This window comes from Grus americana, chromosome 1, assembly GCF_028858705.1.
Source record: "Grus americana isolate bGruAme1 chromosome 1, bGruAme1.mat, whole genome shotgun sequence".
NCBI classification, from domain to species: domain Eukaryota; kingdom Metazoa; phylum Chordata; class Aves; order Gruiformes; family Gruidae; genus Grus; species Grus americana.
The window spans coordinates 196,843,950-196,864,552 of NC_072852.1; the positions used below are offsets into that span (position 1 = coordinate 196,843,950).

Consider the following 20,603-nt stretch of genomic DNA (forward strand, 5'->3'; position numbering starts at 1 on the left):
TGTTCTGAGTTACAGCAGTTAATAAAACATTTTGAAAAGTCACATTCAGCTTTAAGTTTCAGGATTTAAATCCTATCTTTAAGGTACCTTATAAACGTGATGCTAGTGCTGCACAATATGAGCAACTGCAGACACAATACAAACCTGGCTTTATGCACCAATTTTTCCTTTAAAAAGCGATCAGCAGGTGAAGATTTGCCATAAGAACAGTTAATGAGCAGCCGTTTTTTTGTTATGTACACTTAGAAAGTACAGCACTAAAATATGCAATCAACCAATGAAAGAATAATTCATGTACGTTCTATAAGCAAGAAAAAAGTGGAACCACCACTGATAAAGACAGGCTTTCTCCAGCTATCTGGTTTAGGTCATGTCAGGTCCACTAGCTGAACATACTCTAATCACTTCCTCTACCTGAAAGCCTGGCTTAAATTAATGTAGAATCAACAGCAGCATGTACCCAAACGGAGTGTTTGGAGGCCTGAGTGCAGAAAACTCTCAGGACACCACATTATCACCGCAAGCCAGACCAGCAAGAATGCACAGGAACATCTCCAGTCCCAATCCTGACCAACAGTGAGATGAATTCTCTGCTGCAAAGCCACAGCTGTCCAGCACTGTCACTGCAGCAGAGTCTGGCTGGTATTATAGGTGCTGTCCTTCCAAAAAGGATTATTAAAGAGAACACAAGCAGTGTCCAGCAAAATAAGGACTGCAAACAAAATCTCTTTATTTAAACCAAAGATAGTCCTACATTCTCCAAAGACACTACTTTTTCCTTGATCCCACTTAAATAGTTGGAAATTTTCTGGAAGGTTGGGACTTCTATTACAGTGCTATGGTTCCTGCAGGGAAATAGAGAAACTACTGCCAAGTCCTCAGTGGAAATGTAGAAGTATCCCACTTTGCTGGATACACTGACCCTTGCAGCCACCGGTGGCCTCAACACCAGCTTAACTACCTTCCTATTACTCAGAAGAGTAATTCCCAGCTCATGCATCAAAATTCAGCCACAGCAGATCTCCACTTTGGTCTCCCCATCTCCTAGCTAACGTGATCTTCCCAAGAGCAACAGGCAAGTATACGTAGCAAGACGAGGTACAGATATGCCTATAGGTGGCACTCTTGCCCTGACACAACACTGAAGGACCACAAAGCACTGGTCCTCCTTTCCCTTAGAGGACAGAGACCCAATTCAGGTAAGAAACCCATTAAAAGCATTAATTCCACAAAGCGCTTTTAATGAACATTTTTTTATTTTATTTTCAACACACTTAAAATCAGAAACCTATGTTCAAAACAATTATTTTTGAGAATACTGAAATACAAAATATTTCACAAGTTTGTTATTGTAACGCAAACAGAAGTGAGACATGGAATATGCCGACGTGTATTCTATGTGCTCCAAGTCACAAGTTTAAGAACTGTACCACTACAGAATTGTCACACATGTTTGTAAAGTGAGCATTTGACTGTTTTTAAGTATCACCTCTGCATTTCTAGTATTACACATTTACTTGGAAATTTCTAGCAGTGGACAGAGAACATGATAATTTTGTCTCCAAGGTTTGTTTTGAAAGCACCATGCCAACAGACTGTTCAAACTACTTCCTTACAGAGGGAAGTCTAAACAGAGACAATTATTGCAGTTATGGCTTTTTAGGGGTAATGTTTATTATCATCTATGACAGGTTTATGAATATACAATAACAAGCAAAAATCAGTATTTCCTGGTAGTTACTCCTGGAAAGCAAAACCAGCGTTGCCCATTTGAAATTTGTTCTTTTTATACTAAAGAAAGCAAACTCTTATATTCTATACAAAATGTATGTGCTTGGCCAGGCACTGACCAGCTTTCTCTTCTTCTAGATTCTGTAAAACTAAACTAACATGCAAAACTTCTTTATGGGTTAGCAGCAAAGAAGTTCTGCCAACTTTGCACAATAAATAGATTTCTCCTTAATTTAAATTTATTTCCAAAAGAGTGACGTGACTAAAAGAGTTGCGTTGGACACTGACACACATATTGCGCTCCATCACCATGGCCAAGCTTAGTCAGAAGGGGAGAGGAATGGAGCAAAGGGAAAGGAATGTCTGTTCTAAAACAACGGAAAGATTTATGCTGCGTTTTGCTTTTCTCTTAAAGGTCCCGAAGAAAGGTTTTCTAAAGCTACCTCAAGGTTACTTCTCACACAAGCAACTCAGTTCAAAATTCAATTTTGAACAGCACCTTCTCCTGAAAAACTGTGACATCCCTGCAGTCCGACGCTTCATGACATTCCTGGTTGTAACAACACATACTTGTCACTCTCCTCTCCTCATCGTTTGCTCGATCGCTTTTCATGCTTATCCTTTGTGTGCTGGTTCCTGTTTCGGTGCCTCGGAGGAGAGTAGCTGACTCGCCTTCTGGCCTGAAAGCTGGGTGTGTATGGATGAATTCTGCGTTTCTTTGGTTTTTCTTCTTTCCTACTTTTGTTTGGCTCAGGCTCCTTACTGTCTTCCTTTTGCTCTCGTTCTTGGTCTTGTTCTTTTTGAGATGGTAATGTGTTTTTGATGGTATTAATAAGAAATCGTTTATTTGTACCAGCAAGAGGACATTTCAACCTGTAAAGACATTGAAAAGTGATCAAAAGACAAGATAAAAACATCCTGAAACAAGTTTGAGATTTTAACTTCAATAATTTTAAGACAGGTTTGTACTTTTGGCTTTCCTTGCATGCCACCTAGTGTAAACTCTCAGTACAGAAAGATATGCTCAAGGTTGTCTCCATTCTCCTTTTATCTTATTCCTTATAGGATTAAAATTATTTTACTTCAATACAGTGAAAAACCACATGATGTTCACAAGGTAGTGTGTGCAGGGGGAAGCAGAGGATGACAATATATTTTAAGGTCGACAGTGCTTAACTTAGGTATTCAGGAATCAAATATTTAATACCATATTCTAAGTCAAATTGGAATGGTTTACAAGATCATGATCTACTAAAGTTGGCATTATTTAATGAACTGAGATAAAGAAAGTAAAAGACACACTTGCATGAAGAACCCAAACAGCTGTAACAACACAGACAGGAGGCATATCCATTTAAATTTATATTTGGCAACCACCAAACAAAATATTTTATTTCTTTTTATTAAACAGAAAGGATACTTATCCAATGCTTTTCCATTGTTTCTGACTTTCTCCTCTTGCTCCTTAACATTTCTGCACATAATTTATCAGCTAATTTTAGTAAACCAGTAGTCTACATTTTATTTATCTTGTTGGTACCAGTTGTACTCTACTTATTCCAAATTTATCATCTCTTAAAGAATGGAATGAGAAAAAACAAGTTTGAATATATTCCTGCAGTAAACAGAAATCATGCTGAAGACTGTTTATAGTGGGAGCTACTGTGGTGTTTGTCTTGACAACATTTTTGAGTCTGCATGCTAATAGAGAAGCTACGGGATTACTCTAAAAAAGCAGAGCTGTTGGTGATCACAGTGCCACTTACTGACTCAACTATGGAGTCAATGAATCCTAAACACCATGTTAAGATCATCTATTCTACCAGAGTATTTTGCGTAAGTGTAGAAAATATACCCTGGCCATTTAAAAACCTTTGACATCTCTGAATAATCAGAGATATCAGAACAACAAGAAAATTGTAATGAAGATCATGTCTGATTATTAGCTTACTTCATAACTTTTAACTGGACATGGGATTTACCATGGTGTTTGTTTCATGTCTGCCTACTAAGCATTACTGATAATTGTTCTTGTCCTAAATCCTCAGAGAATTTAAGAGACTCATTTTAGAATTATACATTAAACAGCCACACTCTTTTATTTCTGCCAGGTATTTCTTGACACATTGCTACAGTACAGCTAGTTTTAGAGTTTTCTAAACTTTCTGCATCTAAATCTACAACTGTTTTGCTCAAATCCTGGTTAAAAAAATCATTAAAAAATGTATAGATCTGTATCTAGTATAACTGTTTTGTAACTTAGGGAGACTGTATTTATCTATTAACTTCACTACTGAGTAAAAATACAAGGCTAAGGTATGCCAGTAGAATAGGGTTTCTAACTTCAAACTACATTGGCTATGAACGTGGTGCTGAACATGCCATGACACAGGTTACCCTGAAGACATAACACAAACCAGCCAACATTTAAGTCCTCTGTATGTCTTATGCCAGCATTAAACTGTTGTACCTCAACGCTTCCTACCAAGGAGGGCAGCTTTCTCTAGGCTGCATCCAGGCAAAAACTATTTCACATTTGTCTCCTTCCTCTTGCTTTTTCTTAAGAGCTAATGCATTGATTAAGCACTAATATATACAGCACCAGAATGAGACAACCTGCCCTAAATAAATTCACCTTGCTGAAGTATTTATTTCTTTTTGGCACTCTGAGTGCTGCCTGAGCTATACTAAGAATGAAAACCGATGAGAAATGCAGGGCTTCAGCGTCAGCTACGAGATGCCATTAGTTCACCATCACACAGTGATAAAAGCGAGCCACTGGGCTTTCACAGAGCAGCTGTAAGTTATGGCACCAAAGAGAAACACCAGTCCTTGGTTTTATTGACCTGACTTCAACAAAACAAATTCTGCCTTTAAATCTTGAAGGAAATGAGAGGTATGGCACATGCTACATTACACATGCACATATACAGGCCCATAATGTTTACACATATCCATGGGATATATGCAACTGTGAAGATTAAAAGTGAACTGTATTAATCCACTGATATCTTTGAGAGCATTTCTAATGGTGAGAAAATACTTCTACAAGCCTTTGGCTTGCTGTAGGTTTGATCCTGCAACGCACAGTTCAATGACAGCTTTGCCCTCAGTGTAAGTTCTGAAGGGCTGGAAGGCAAGCTCAGCCTATCCAAGGTGGAACACAATATTGCTGATTAGTGAACAGCGTCAAAGAACAGATTTTAAAAGCTTTTCTTTAAAGAATAAAGTAAAAGACATGTTAAAAGAACATTCAAGTTCCAAACTGAAGTGTGCCTGAAGCAGAGCTGCAGGTGTGACCAAAGCAAGCACATAACCTGCAATTCTAGAGCAGTCTTGTCTACAAAACTGACTCCAGCTCTGTAGCAATGTGTTCACTCAATGTAAGGGGTTCGCTTTTTGCTTTGCATGCTCCAGTAAGCTAAATCAAGCTATTCTTACCTGCAGAACCTCATCCCCCTCCACAGATAAGTCCCTCACACCCCAAAATCTCTCTACTATGCAATGATGAAATGTCAACATCACATTTTGAGAAAAAAAATTAAATCCGTTATTGTGAACACAGGTCAAATCTTAACGCTACTTTTGACATTTTAAGCCAACTTCTGTGCAATAACACAGAATTTCCAGCCAACACTTGTCATCAAATGTAGCAGTGCAGTTCAGCACAGGGGTGTACTGTATGACTTCTTATGAGTAAAACATGCTGACACCATTTAAGACACAAGAGTACAGTCCCACGGGCCACAGTCTTTTCTCCGCTGAGCAACTGGACATGTCAAACAGACTTGGCACAGTCAGCCTCAGCGTACAGCATAAATCAGTTCTTTCCAGGAACGAGAGATTATGCATGAACTTGCAAGTACATTTCTACCACTTCCAAACTGCCACAGAAAATACAACACCTAACAGAAGATGGACTGAAGGAAAAAAAAAAACCAAACCAAAACAGCTAGCAGTTGTTTTGCCAAATCAACTAACCCAGGCTCTTATCCTTTCACAGGGGATCTCACAAAAGAGGACACCTGGGATAGCACTGCAAGCTTTTCTGTATGGTCTTGGCAGCTGATACAGCTGGCAGAATTTTGGATGGGAACCTGTGCTCTGATCACAAGATTTTAATGTATTTCCTTTGCAACCTCTGCCTGTGCCCTGTTTCTCCTCCTCTTCACATTCAAATGAAAGAGATGTAGTGGAATCACATTGCAGTGTTTCTGCACAGTCATGCAACACCCATTCAAAGACAAGATGAAATACAGCATTTTGCAGTTCCAGTGCTCTCAAACCCTTCGGCTTCATCTTCATTATTTTGTATTCTGCAGTACTTCTGACTAACAGATTTGACATTGAACAGAAAGCTATCTATAGGAATAAAAGCAAATTTTAGGATTGGTTTACAATAGGGTTAAAAATAATTTAATGCTTCCAACATTTATCTTCTTTTTGCTATTTCATCTCCTCTTACAATGCATGGCTGAACAAACCATCCCAAAATATCTTGTCTTCCATATCTTATTTTAGGTAGGCTTTTAAAGTAAGCCAAGAAGATTACATTCAGTTCAACCTTAGCTTACTTGCCACCAGCATCTTTGAAGACCATACCTATACACTGGAGAAAATAAAAATAATAGTCTCTAGAACTTGTCCACACAGTAGCTTTTGTAGCACAACCCCTTAAAATGGGACCTAACTCCACTGCTATAAGAAGCTTGTGAATTATGTACATAGGACTGACAAAACCACTTAAGGAAAGCTATGCTTTTAGCTTGATTTTACCTAGACACACAATGGAAAACCCAATACCTTACAGATTTATTCCATCTGTTGAATCAAGGATATACTTATCTAATCATTCAAATGTTCTTACACTATTTGTACACAACTTCCCATCCTGGATCGAGCTGGCCCTTCAAATGTCAACTTTCTGACAGCTGCTCTGATGTCTTTTCTCATCTCAGAAGTTCCAGCATAACAGTAGCATCACTGAGGTTTAGCCACAGATTCTGCTCTCTTTTGCTCAACATTTTTAGGATTAGGACACCTTCAGAACAGGATCCTCCTTTACCCTTCCTCTCACACATTTTCTTACTTGTGATTAGCTCCACTAATGCTTGAACCAGATACATCATCAGCACGATCTACATCATGTAGTGTCATAAGGATGTAGGAAACCCCCAACAAGAATCACTATGGCCATAGAGTACATACAAAAGGAGCACTGCAGGAACTAGAAATACTGCAGGGCTGAGAGCCGGAATCTTGAGGACATCCAAGGAACAAGTCCATACACGAGAGCCAATAATGTGAGATCTACAAATACGAATATCCAGTATTTCTTGGATTAATTTGCCATGGACCTAGGTACTGCTGATCTAAGCAGTCCTGAGAGCATGGAGGCCAGTGAGCTTAGACTCTTAACCAGCTAAGAGCTCACGCAGCCCATTGACAAGTTGTTCCAAGTCCAGAGAGTCTCAGATAATTTCCCTTCCCGCATAAGCTCTTGCCTGGTATCACTGCCAACCTCCCTGTTTGGGACAAGCCTTTCTACTATTAGCATCTAACCCCTACGGGTTGCAGCATCTTCCCAGGTCATCCACAGCAAACTTGTAAGACAACATTAACATTGGCAAAACATTCCCAAACTGGAAGAAATACTAGCAACACCCCCATATTTCAAGGCTGAGTCTTTGCATCAGAGACTTTGGGCTAAAGGATGACTGCTTCGTACATTTTTTTCTGTATCTCTCAGCTATGCTAGCTTGGATACTTGCAACTTGGGCTCAAACAGCAGCTGACCATCCATCTCACATGAGGAGACAGTAAAAAGTTAGGTAGGGGTGCTTGGGGAACTTCAAGCAGTGCACTTGAGCTATAGAGAACTAATAGCTCTGGACAGTAACAGAGCAGTGGCTTGAACCTGAAAGCAATCCCAAAACAATATTCAGAGGCTTGCTGGCTAAGGTTTTGCTGCCATCAACACCTACCAGGAGACTCTACTCCTTTGCAATGATATGCACAATATATTTCCCCAGGAACGCCACCTCCCCACACACCACCCTTTAGCCAATTCCTGTCAAATCCCACTGACTCCAGAAAAGTATTTTCCAGTATTCAACGGCTGCTGGAGAGCAACATAAACTGGAACCAGTGAAGTATGAGCAGCAGCAGCCTCTGCTTCTCCTTACCCAAAGACAGATGACAGAACAAATCTTTTCTTCATAGGCCGAGTTGCTTCAACTATCCAGTGCCAATGCAGGACTGATGGCCTTACACTAGATGTCTCCAGGGTTTGTGCATCTCTCCTCCAGGACTCCTCTGACAAAGGGCTGAGGAAATCCCAGAAGTCCTCATGAAACACACCTGCAAGCATTTTGAGTTTGGCAAGGAAGGAAGGGTTTGTGTTTTACCTGTTAAGACTGTGCTTTTAGACAAGCTGGCGATGACCTTGTCTCTTTGCTTCTACCAGTTGTGCCTTCCTGGATTTGGTCTACTAATACATATTTTCATGAACTAACTTTTCTGCTCATTTTATTTGGTATTCACAAAGCTCAGAGCAGCAGTTACCTTCCGCTCAGTAGTTTACAGTTGCAAGGTTACATGTTAGTCCCAGATTTAATCTCTGAAGCCCCTCAGGATTTACTGTAACATCAGTTACATCCGACGGCATTTTGCTGAAGTGTGATACTCAACTGAGCATAGTTAAGTTTCCTTCCATATATCTTACTGGTTATCTCATTTCCCATGTATATATGCAATACCTAGTTGCTGGGCCAGTTCAGAAGGACCAAAACAGCACAATGGGGCACAAAAAATATTAAAGGAAAGAGAGCAGTGGCAGCTTCCAGCTGCTGTTCTGCCTCTTGCACTTGCACAACTAGACACCAAGGATTTATTGGGAGTCTCCCTGTGAGGGGCTTTATACCTTCCTTATGGCCACGCACACCAGCTATACAGTAGCCTATGCCAAGCTCTACAGCACCAGATTTGTGACAAATAAGATTATGACCAGTGTCTCTTAAGCATAAATTAAGAGAGGGAAAAATCCCTGGAGAAGCATCACATACAAAAAAATCATCTCTGAGTGCAGGATATCCTGAGCTGCAGACTGCCTGAAGCTGGGATAGGACCTTGAGGAAGTATGGCTACTTTCTTGTACTTTTCTTCCTCCCTTTCCTAGGCACTGGCCATCAGCCACTGATGGAGACAGGGCACTGCAGAGATGGATCCTTTGGTTGACCCAGTATAGCTATTCTCATGTTCCTCTGCGGTTGAAAGGATCCTTACTTCAACAGTCTCAGTTCAAGATATCACCATGCCAATCCCTATGTCAACAGTCTTCCTCTGCCTGAAGCCTTCTTGACAATTCTCTCCTCCTACACCTCCTACACTCTGGTCTGGCCAGCCACTATTTCACTTTGTGGGATCTGCAGCTGTTCTGAAAAAGAGGTCACCCTTGGCTATACTCTCCTCTGGCAGGTCTTGGGCATCAGGCTTTAGCAAACTGCATGTTACCCTGAGCTGATCATCATAACCAGGACTACTGCTCTTCTACAGATAAGGAATAAGAAGTAGCTGTGTATGTAGAAGCCCATACACACTCCTGGCAGGTATTCCAGACTGCACAAGTGGCAGTGAAGTTGCCCAGGGACACTCAGTTATCTCCCAAGAGAAATCTTTAGTCTCCATACCTGGAATTAACTTGCAAATTCACAGTTACTGGATGCATGCAACACTTCACGGTGCTAATTATCTGCGCTGGTTTCCCTGGCCATTTGGCAAGGCTGACGGTAAGAGCATGCTGTATCAGTATAGCTATAACCACTCTAGGGGGTTAAACCAATTTAACTATTTTAACATAAAGGGTATAAACTGCATCCCCAGCAGAAATACTGGGTAAAATATACAAAAAACCCAAAACTTGTTTAGAAAACATAAACATTAACTTCTTTCAGCAACACACTATTTTAATCTCTTCGGAGCTACTAAAACAAACATAGCCAAGAAATCAGCTGAGAACTTCATTAACTGCACAGGCTTATCTTTTACTTCTGTTGGTGGAGAAAGCCAAACCTTATTTACAAAGGCATTTAACACAGTCAACTGGTACACTACTTGTGTGAACATCCCTAGATCCAATAGCTTCTTATCAAAGTCATATGCATTATTTTAAGATGAATGACTTTTCTCAGCATGTTATTACTTCTTTAATTACAATTGCATGCATTATATTCCATGATAATCTAGCTGTAAAAACTAAAATACTGCATTGAAGAATTAATACTGTATTTCACTTAAGATTTAAATACTGTGATTCTTTTCCCACTTGCTATACAAACTAGCCCCTGGGTTTCAGTATTTTGGTTTTTTGGGGTTTTTTTGTTTTGGTTTGGTTTTTTTTTTAGTATTAAAAAAATACCTCCTTCCAAAATTGGATTATACCTTGAGTTCATTTTTGGCTGCAGTTTACACATGGATTCTCTACTAGAGGATCACTTTTAATTTTTATTGTTTTAAGGGTTTAGGTTTCTTTGCCAAGCTATGAATTCTTTTAACTTAGAATCTAAGCCAGTGGCATGGGGCCAGTATGTAAGTACATGCACACTGAAGCCACTCAGTATTTTGGCTCATGAGGTTCTGATCCAAACTTTGTAATTCCATCTATTATAAGGAAACATTATTACAGAAGCTACTCCCAGTTTTCCAATTGCTTTGACCTCAACACATTCAGTCAAGCAATTTCACGCAGGCAGAATTTACTTCAGCTTCTTTCTTATCTGGACTCAATTTTTTGCCCAGACAAATTAATACCTGGATGAAGACAAATTATTTAAACATGAAGCAAATTAAAAGTTAGAGACTTCTACTGCATTAAATGTAAAATTTATTTTGGCATCAGTCATAGCATTCATTTCCTCTTGGCACCACTTACCAACCCATAGCTCCCATTGTTTCAGCTCTGGTTCTCCCACGTTTTGCCTCTTTAAGTAACTCTTCCACAGCCTTCCTAAATATGAGAAAAATAAAAAAGTTAGCACTTGTGAAACATTAGAACTTGCCACTTTATGCACTTATGTAAATAAAGTGGAGAGCTTCTTCACTGTAATGAATTAAGCAATAAAGAGGCTACCAAAATCATTGTGACTTAATTTAATCAGATTCCCATGCACCAAGATTAAAAGAAACATTTTGACATATTAATAGCTATTAAAGCTGTTGCAAATACAATTGCAATACTAATTGAAGAGTAGAAATAAAGTGCGCGAAACTGGTGTACTACGCTGAAAAGCACAGTCCCTGTTACTTCACCTTGTGAATGTTCTTCCCTGCTGTCACTTCACTTAGGTTCTTCCCAAAGTCTTTCAACCATAACAGACCTATTTTGAGCACAGTTTAACATCACCAGTAAAATAGCAAGCAGTCAGTAAAATCACTGCAACTACCAGTTGTCAAACTGCACTAGCTTTGTGTAACAGTGGAAGAAAAGAGCTCATCTTTGTGACTGTGATCCGCCATCATCCAAAACGACCACCCCTTTACATTATCAGCATCCTCTAGAACAAACTGGCCAGACTAACACTAAAGCAATTAAATAACTATGTTCACATAAAAAGTAATCAGAGAGTGTAAATTATGCAATTTATAGATAACTCCTGCAATGTCAGTCTTTCAGTTCTCTTTACTAATTAATTTTGATCTCAAATAAAACTTAAGTAACTGCTCTACAGTACGTGGTTGAAGTTAATGGAAAAGCCAATGAACAGATAATGTGAGCCATCTATTATAAAAATTGAATGTGTAAAATAACAGCTTGGTTAGTTAACTGTAAGTAACTATATATGTCAACCAAAAATAACTGCAAGACAGAAAAGGAAAGCTATGCACCTGGCCATAACACCCAGTATATGAAGCTAAGCATTAACAACACTGACATGGGTAAGACTGAAGGTTTGAGGAACTGAAGGTACGGGGTAATGAAGAGGGTATTTATTGTTCAGCTCTCCCAGCTATGATGTGCCAGAGTGGCTGCTGGCCTTTGGACTATGAGAGACACACAGTCATCATCTTGATAGTACAATTGTCTGTGTAGACCATGCAGAAAAGGTAACTGTCAACAGACTTCAACTCAAACTTCAAGGAAGCCACATCCCATCATGTTGTTATGATATTATCAGCATAGCAGGATTTTGCTGCTTTGCCACAGATTAAAAAAAGCCTGAGTATCAATTTTGTTGTCTAGCCAAAATTGAGACTAGAGAAGACAAGAGTCATCATCTAATAGCAGAAGCAGGTCCGAGAAGAAAAGCAAGCAATTTAAATGGCAGGCACATGTGAGGATCTAACAAGTTAATGCTGGGCTCTAAACATTTAAGAGACTGGTTTATTACCACTTAGGTTATTAAGGTCTACATGGAAAACACAAGAGGACTTAGCTTTAAATGCATACACTGCATGTGCAAAACAGGGAATAACAATAAGCAGTACAGAATTTCCTTCAGTAGCTAATGAGAAAACATTATGCAATTACACAGCAGCCTACATCTGTCACTCTAGATCTAACCTTCTTCAGTTTGTTATGGTCTTAACATAAGCCTTTACCAGCTCCCTTTACATTTGTGATCGTGGATTTGCTCATTCATTAGAATAGGCTGGTGACACTTTATAAACACAGACCTACTTTTTCTTCTGTCTGTATTGGTTTTGGGCACACTTTGGTTTTTCCTGACAACAGAAAACAAATTGGTGCTAAATGAGTACAAGTGTAATATACACCAAGGTGTAGCTACTCTTTCCACAGTTACTCTGCAGTTCTGCTTGAATATAGTTTTCATATTTTATATTTACAACCAGCTATCACAGAACTACTTCCTCACTTTATAGTAATTTCCAGCAAGCAATACTTTAGCTAAATGATCCTGAACAAGCCTCCAGAATCAGCCACAATTTCTCAAACAACATATAAATAAACCTTGATCAACATATATATGAGTGTGTGTGTGTGTGTGTGTGTATACATATATTCCTTTGTTCCAAGGGGAAACCATTCCATCCAGCAAAAGCTGAGATCTGTGCCAGACAGACATGCAAATACTCACAGGTCATAACATTTTCCTTTGAGAGTTTGCATTTGAAGGGCTTTGCAAAGGAAAGCGTCCAAGACTTCCACAAAAAACAATAGCAGAGAAATGCACTAAAAATTGTAGTATTGCTTCTCCACACACTAGTCTATTAAAGTCTGTTCCTTGCAGACGGTTATAGTATGATCTCAGTAGCAGCTGGGCTTGTGGTACTTAGAATCCTTCTTTAAGCATACATCCGATTGCAAGGACATGTTGCATATCTAGTCATAGCATGGGTATTCATGGAAACTGAGTATCTGCCCAGGTGAGCTGTCACCCGTTTGAGTTACTGCACCTAGATGCTAAGTACAGTGTCAACAGCCTCACGGTATGTAGGACAGCTACTCCTAAGAACAAAAAAAAAAGGGGTAGGAAACCCAGGCTCTACCACTGGAACATGGGAGATGTTGCATACACAGGTCTCCATGAAATCAAAACAAAATTTATTTTTTGCCCAGAACCAGAATTTGCTATCAGAGCAACCTGAGCTTGTTTATAGTGATGACAGCAGGAAAACGTGGCCTTTATAAAAGCTTGTCCTGAGTCTTCAAACAGCAATGTCAGATGAAGGGGAGGAAAAAGAAAAAAAAAAAAAAATCTGACTTTTACTTATCACAGTTACCAAACTTAGTGATTCTGTTTTGAGAAACCTGACTAGGAGGCAGATTAAAAGCCACTATATCTGTCATTATTTTATAATTACAATCATAAACCAAAGTATCTGAGGTACAAATCACTAATAAAACACACACACTTACATATTTTAAAGAGCTACAATTCAGTTTTAGGGAAAACGTCATAATAAATTAATATGGTGACACCAATTCTATTAACTTAGGTAGGAAATATAAGCCATTAAGTATTTGAGACTTTCCCCCCCCCCTCTGGTTATATCAAAGATCAGACTGACTTGGCATCCATCTTAACAGCCTTCTCAGTTGACATCTTCCTTTCTTATCAGACACTGTTTCCTAATATTGGTCTTTCAACATCACCCTTATTCACTGCACTTTTACAAAGCCCTTTCGACTTGCACAGACAAATGAAAAAAATGCTCAGATCCTCTTTGAAATAATGTGTTTCCACTCTTTGAACTTCTATCCTCTACACAAGCAAGCCAAAAGCTTAAAAGCTATGCAAACAAGGTTTTTACATTTGCTTTTAGAGGTCTCTTGGGGCTCTGCATTCCTTGCTCTCTTCATTTTTTCAGCTTGGTTACAATACAAACAGTCCTGTAGTTGCCAGCTTCAACTCCAAGAGCAGCAGCATAAGCAAAGGGAACATAGCATGCAACTTTCACATGAGAAAAACCCAAACACTGGGAGATTGATAGGAGGGAAAATTAGGGACAGGGGCACATTTAAGAACACTGGCATCGTTCTGGCCTCTTTTATAGCAAGCACCACTTAAAACTTGCTGTGGCAATCCTTTTTGAGCAATCAAGCTTAGCTGCAGAATTACAGTAACATGAAGGTATAAGCAGTGATGTTTTTATTTTCAAGTGTATGGTTCAAGACCTATTTACATTTCTGAGCGATTAGACTCTTTCCTCTATATTCCAAAGTTACAGGCAAAGCTCCTGTTGCATTAATCCTAACAACTTGCATCACAAATGCATATGCCTGAAGAATAGGAGAATGTTAAGGGCTCTGAAGTCAGGCAAAACCAGATATATTTTCTCTTCCTCACTCAGGGAAAGAGCTTTATAATTTTTTTCTGAAAAATCAAACAGATAGACTGGAAAATGAATAATTGGTAATAAAGAGGTATGTCCGATACAGTTACAGGCAATGAAAACACCATGTCATTACAGAGACCACCCAACGTTTGTAATTACAGACCACTCTGTTAGAAGACACATCATGCTGGATCTGACAGCCAAGAGAGGCCAGGCAGCCGCAGCTCCGTGCCCAGGTCCAACAGTAGCAAGGCTGAAAACGTACTCCCAGCAGGCAGATGCGCACACCACACGTATACACCACTGGCCACACCAATCACAGACAGACACACAGAGCGCTCGCACCAACAGCTTCATCCTGCTCTTCTCTCTGTCCGGGTGCAGGAGCCCCCAAGGCTTCAGCCCAACTCCAGTTGCTGGTACAGACCATCACACAGAGCTGGCTAGGACCACCCAGGCCCCCCAGTACTCAACACCACTGCAGTCTTGCATGTGCCTGTATGTGTCTACGGACACGTGTCTCGCCCCTGGAGAGCCCCTGACCCTACAGTCTCTCCAGCAGCTGGCCAGGACTCCCCACTGCCTCTGCCAGCTAGCTCCTCCTGTGGGTCTTGATCTCAGAGATACACGCTCATCTCCCACCTTATTCACCCACTCACCAGCTGGATCCAGCTGGATGTTTACTAGCAGCCACACGCTCCCTTGCACATCCACGCTTGCTCCAGTGCTGCAGCACAGATAAATGGGTCCCCAACCTCACTCCAGTGGCTGACACTTGGTTTTACTCACTCCATGAAGTGTCCCTGGTTGCTGGCACCCAGCCCTCCAGTCCAGGGTCCCAGTCCAACTGCTGGTATCCAGACCTGTACTTGTTCCAGTTGTTGGCAACATGGACACATGGTCCCTCCGACCCATGGTTTTGACTCTAGTTCCTAGCACTGAGGTGCACACCCTCTCCCCTCAAATAGAGTCCCTCACCCAAGAAAGAGTTAGGAATTTCACAGGAAGACATGACAGACTGCGCTGATCAGGCACAGGGCATGGCCAGACAAGCGTACCAACTGGCAGCCTCTTTACACGACCAGGCTGTTTTACCCCCTTATTCCTCTATTTTCCCACTCTTGCTTCTCCCCAAATCACCTAAACTCATCCCTTTCCCCGCCCTTGGTTCCTCCCCTACACATCCCATAATAAAGCCCCGTGCAAGCTCAAAATGCTCTTCTCCTGCCTCCCACACCCTAGGCAGCAACACCCTTAAGTCCCAAAGGCGCCCCGGCATTGACTCATCTTGACGGGCGTCATGCCTGGAGGCTGGGGCTGTCTCCTGGGCCCAGCCGTGGGAGGGGCCCAGAGAAGATGTTCATCCCTCTGAGTCCTCACTGTGGGTTCCCACCTGCCACTGTGCGCAGTGCTCCTCCAGGCTCGTGGAGATGGACTTCTGATGGGCTGGTGGCTCCTGGGATGGGCCTGGGAGAAGCCAGGGCTGGGCACTATTTGGGCTCCCCCATCCACTCTTCAGTCTTCCATGGGTGTGCCCGGGAGCTTTCGGCACATAACCTAACAACCTCTGCCATCTCCACCCACGCCATCATCTCATTAAAGATCCTGATGAAAACTTTAATGAAAATATATCTACTGGAATTGCTTCACAGCACGCAATCGGCTACAGAAGTGCACAGCCCTGGAGCAGGAGGGCAGCATTCATATTCAACATCTCCCAGAGTCAGAAAAGGGACATCTTTATCAAACACATCTTCCTTCACAGCACTAATAATTGCTTGCAGTCTTTACTGCTACTATTGAAGCTCAAAGGCAAGGCTGCTCAGCTATTGTGATCCCCAAAATCAGGCTTAAATCTATCTCCTGAGTCACTCTAGGTCCTGACAACAAGCTGCAAGCCCAGGAAAAAATTTAGCAGGTTTTTGTAATCAATTTTCTCAAAGTAGTTTTATGCTGACTATACAACTTATTTTTAACCACGCGTGAGACTGGAAATAGAAGTGTGTGTTGGTATTGTGATTACATCTGAATAATTAATATCAAGACCTTCGGTCAAGTAAAGGACTAAAGATACTGCCTTCTACAATAAAGGAATGGTAATGAAGGCCAGTGTTATTTATAATTAATTCCTGTGAGCTGGTTTGTCCTACCTGCTCACACTTACTAAGAAAACTGATGAAAAGGAATAAAACCCAAGCCACAGCATAAAGAGTAAGAATGAAAAAAAGGCACAGATATGCCGCAAACTTCCTAATGTTTGTTCAAAGGCAAAGACACTCCACGTCGGGTATGTGAATGCTTTCACTCTTTGTCGATCACGTTTCTTACTTATTTAAATATTGTATTTGTCAGTCCCACAAATGCTATCTGCAGCACATTTCTGTGCCGATATTCTCATCAGCTTGAGTAGCAAACATACCACTCCATTTCACGCAGCAATTTTAGCTTGCAGATCACTTTTTTTGGCCATGAATATGGGAAAGAATGGCATATGAAATCCTGACACTTTAACTGTTAAAAACGATAGTAAGAACCATCAATTAATTTCTCTAAGGCACAAAGCTTAGTTGTTAAAAAGTGTAATCAGGATGCCTATGCAGCAAAAATATTAGACAATTCTCAGCTCAACTACAGGCCTCTTGTTACAGAATTATAGCGTTCCTTGTGATTCAGAACAGCATCTCCTTAGGAAACACTTAATTTCAAGTAAATCATGCTCCAAACAAGCTTGGTAGGCACTTCTAATAAGGTATGATATCCAAGGTTGTGAAATACATACTGCTGTTGAAAGACAGAAGGGATTAATGGAAGGATTTGGACACACAGTATAGAACAGCCACTTTCTTTATATTCTGAGAGAAACAATGTATTTTCTGTGCTTCAAACACATAGAACAACAATGAAGGCAATTTTGGAAAGGGAGGGAGGAAAAAGGATTTTTTTGCACAGAGATGAAAATGGTGACCTCTGTAATATCCCAAAGGATATTTAGTCAAAATTAAGTAAGAAAAGCAAGTACACATGCTTGCAGGGGAAACAAACAAAACAGGTCCTAGTAGTTGATTTGTAATCTCTTTTTTCTACTCACTCTTGGGTCATATCTTCACAGTACCATCAATTATATATTAACAGAATTTAACTTAGAATTTTCTTAGAATCACACTGTACCTCAAGACTCTAGGTCTTCACTGATGTACCAGCAAATTCACAGCAAAAAATGTCAGTTCATACTTCTTACAAACATTATCAAGTGAGATGGAGCAGAGGAAATAAATCAGTAGAATGTAGCAAATATTACTATTTTACACACCTGTGGTATTTACAGCTTTTAAAATCCAGAGTATGCAACAGTCACATGGTAACTTGTGAGTTAGTATTCAGCTTTGGTAGTGACTATCCCTTCCTATTAATGTGAGGAAAACATCAAACGCAAGGTCAAGTGAGAGTCAGATGCAGCAAAACTGAAAAATAATAGCAGGAAAATGTAGCAGTAAGGACAAAATAGAACAAGCAAGATGGAGAGACCTCTGCTTTGATAATAACAAAAAAAAAAAAAAAGGATGACTGACTTGTCTTAACAGATCACTATTTAGAATGCTGGAACACAAAATTCGCTTGAGACCTGAAAAAACATGCATGAAAATAGTTATACTTCTTTTCCCCCCTATGGCAGATTTAACAAACACATACAAAAAACCTTAAGCTGTTATTTATGACTTGTGTATTGTAAGACAAGGCCAAATTAAGAGAGACACTACTGAAAATACTAAAAAAATATATTTTTAGACCTTAAAAATCTACCTAAAATAGTTAATACTGTGGCCACAGAACAGAAATGTCATTATTTGTATGCTAAAGCCACATTATAAAAGGCTTAAAAATTATAAAACCTAACTACCATCGCTGTGCTACTAAGAGACTATGATCAACAGGTTATTGAACACAAAACTAACGAGCATTATCTGTAAATCAAAGGATAAAGAAAAGTCAAGTATGACATCTAAATGCAGATAGCATGAACTGAATTCAGATTCTTACTCATAATACGAGCTGTTATGAATGCTGAGGGTATGAAAAAGTAACTAATGATAGGTGGATCCAGGACAAGAAAGTGATAATCATTAAGTATGCTATATTGTAGTTTTAATGTGTTCAGAGACAACTAAATGCACAGAGATGTGAATAACAGCTTGGATTGAAGACAGCTAAATCCTACCGTGCACCACTTGATAAGTAATATTGAGCTTCATCCTCATTATCTACCATGCTGCCACGGAAAAGGAATGAAGAATCCCGACTCAGCTTGAAGCTATGAGGCAGGATAAAACTTCAGATCTGTTCCTGGGAAGCAAAGCATCAGCAGAAGACTGTGGAGCACTCGGCTATAACCAGCGAGGGGAGCAGCTATGCCCTGACCTGCCCGGAGGACTCCAAGTCCCCAGCATGGCAATAGCAGAAAGAAGACAGCATGGAAGAACAGTGAAATGGTTTCAACTTGCTATGAATGAAAAAGGTTTAAATTTGGAATGGCACTAGTAAAAATAACATTCATGCATATATAGAAAGAAGCTTTAATTATTAAACTGTTGATCCGAGAGCAGAAGTAGCTTACCAAGCATTAAAGGCCTCTTAGAAAGCATTATGCTCTCTAGTTCTTCCATCACCCCAGTGCTATCGCTTTTATCCCATTTAAAACACTTGCCAGACATAAGCAAAACCAAGTTATTTTGCATAAGCACTCTCAGACATGGTTTCTTAAAAGTAAATGGAGAGAACCACAGGGAGAACAGTTCAGAAAGCCTCTGGCCATCACTTCACTGTAACAGTTTTAAACAGCCACAGGAAATGCGCAGTTACTCACAGACAAGCTTGCAAAAAAAAAAAAAATTCCAACAACTACAAATAGGAATATTACCCCAAAAATCTGTGATATAAACACCTAAAGTCCATTTCTAAAGCAAAAGTAAGAGAGGTCTGCTGTGACTGAGTATCCAAATACAGAAATGTGCATTTTAATCCTCAATGTTTGCTTGGGAACACTGTAACTCCATATGCACAGCGAGATGAATCTTCTCATCCCAATGAAATGCAAGGTACAAAGCAATTTTATTTTTTTTAACTAAATACCTGCTAAGCATTTTTGTATTATTCCATACAAGGACCAGGGCAATTGAACAATTAGTCAAGTGGCACATCTCCAACACTGAAAACCAAAATTCAGAACAGAAGTTTAACCTTTTTCTATTTTACCAAGTACACCTAATCACCAATTTCTAACTGATGAGCCACCCAACGCTTCTCAGCCTTATTTCTAAACGGTATCAGCATGCATCATAATAGTGATTTTTTTTTTAAATAATGGATTTTTTTTTCCCATTACATAGGAAGATGTATTTTCTATCGCAACTCCCTCAACAAGGGCTCCCAAGTTCCATCCCGAGGACACGGCACACGCCAGCTCCTGGCTGCACGCCCCTCGGAGCGCACACTCACCGCCACCCGAGGGGCTGCGACAAACAGCGGGCCCCGGGGCTGCCGGGCACGGACAGGTCGGGCTCAGGGCTCTCCTCTCCGCCGCCGCCCGGACCACCTGCCGCCACAGGCCGACAGCCGAGGCCCTCCGCCGGGAGGAGCCATCCCACGGCCACAGCCAGCTCCGGAACGCACCGACGGGCAGCGCTAGGCCCCGGCCGCTCGCGCAGGGCCCCACTGCTCGCTCCCCCGCTCCGCAGACCTCGGGGGCCCATGCCGGGCGGCCCCAGACCAGCGCTGCCCAGACCTTGCGGGGCGGGAGGCGACGCCAGGCCCTAGTCGACGGAGAGGCCCCACGGAGGTCGTGAGCTCCCGGGGCCGCTCAGCCGCCCCCCCCGCCCCGCGACCGCCCGCCAGCCCCTCACCGCTCTAGCTCCGGATCCTCCTCCATGGCGGAGCGGCGAGGGCGGGCGGCGCTCGCTCTTCCTCCCCTGCGGCCCGACTCCTCAGGCGAAGGCCGGCGCCATGTCCCGCTCGCGGCCCGGCTCAGGGCGGAGCGGAGCGGCGGGGGCAGGCGCAGAGGACGGCGAGGACCCCGGCGGGGA

At 41.2% G+C, this 20,603-nt stretch overlaps 1 protein-coding gene across 3 annotated transcripts; it reads right to left on the reverse strand.

Moving 5' to 3' along the window:
- Positions 1 to 1,243: 1,243 nt before the first annotated feature.
- On the reverse strand, positions 1,244 to 20,579 carry POLR1D (RNA polymerase I and III subunit D). 3 transcript variants are annotated; one of them, XM_054813764.1, is made up of 4 exons: positions 20,424 to 20,528; positions 17,837 to 17,929; positions 10,661 to 10,735; positions 1,244 to 2,604 (listed from the first exon to the last, which is right to left on the reverse strand). In XM_054813764.1, the coding sequence occupies exons 3-4, from the start codon at positions 10,675 to 10,677 to the stop codon at positions 2,319 to 2,321; spliced, it is 303 nt and encodes a 100-aa protein (XP_054669739.1). In that variant the 5' UTR covers positions 10,678 to 10,735; positions 17,837 to 17,929; positions 20,424 to 20,528; the 3' UTR covers positions 1,244 to 2,318. The 3 variants fall into 3 exon arrangements, with proteins under 3 accessions (XP_054669739.1, XP_054669738.1, XP_054669736.1); XM_054813763.1 differs by lacking the exon at positions 17,837 to 17,929 and having other exon boundaries at positions 20,424 to 20,579; XM_054813761.1 differs by lacking the exons at positions 17,837 to 17,929; positions 20,424 to 20,528 and adding an exon at positions 20,020 to 20,235.
- Between the last annotated feature and the right edge of the window lie 24 nt (positions 20,580 to 20,603).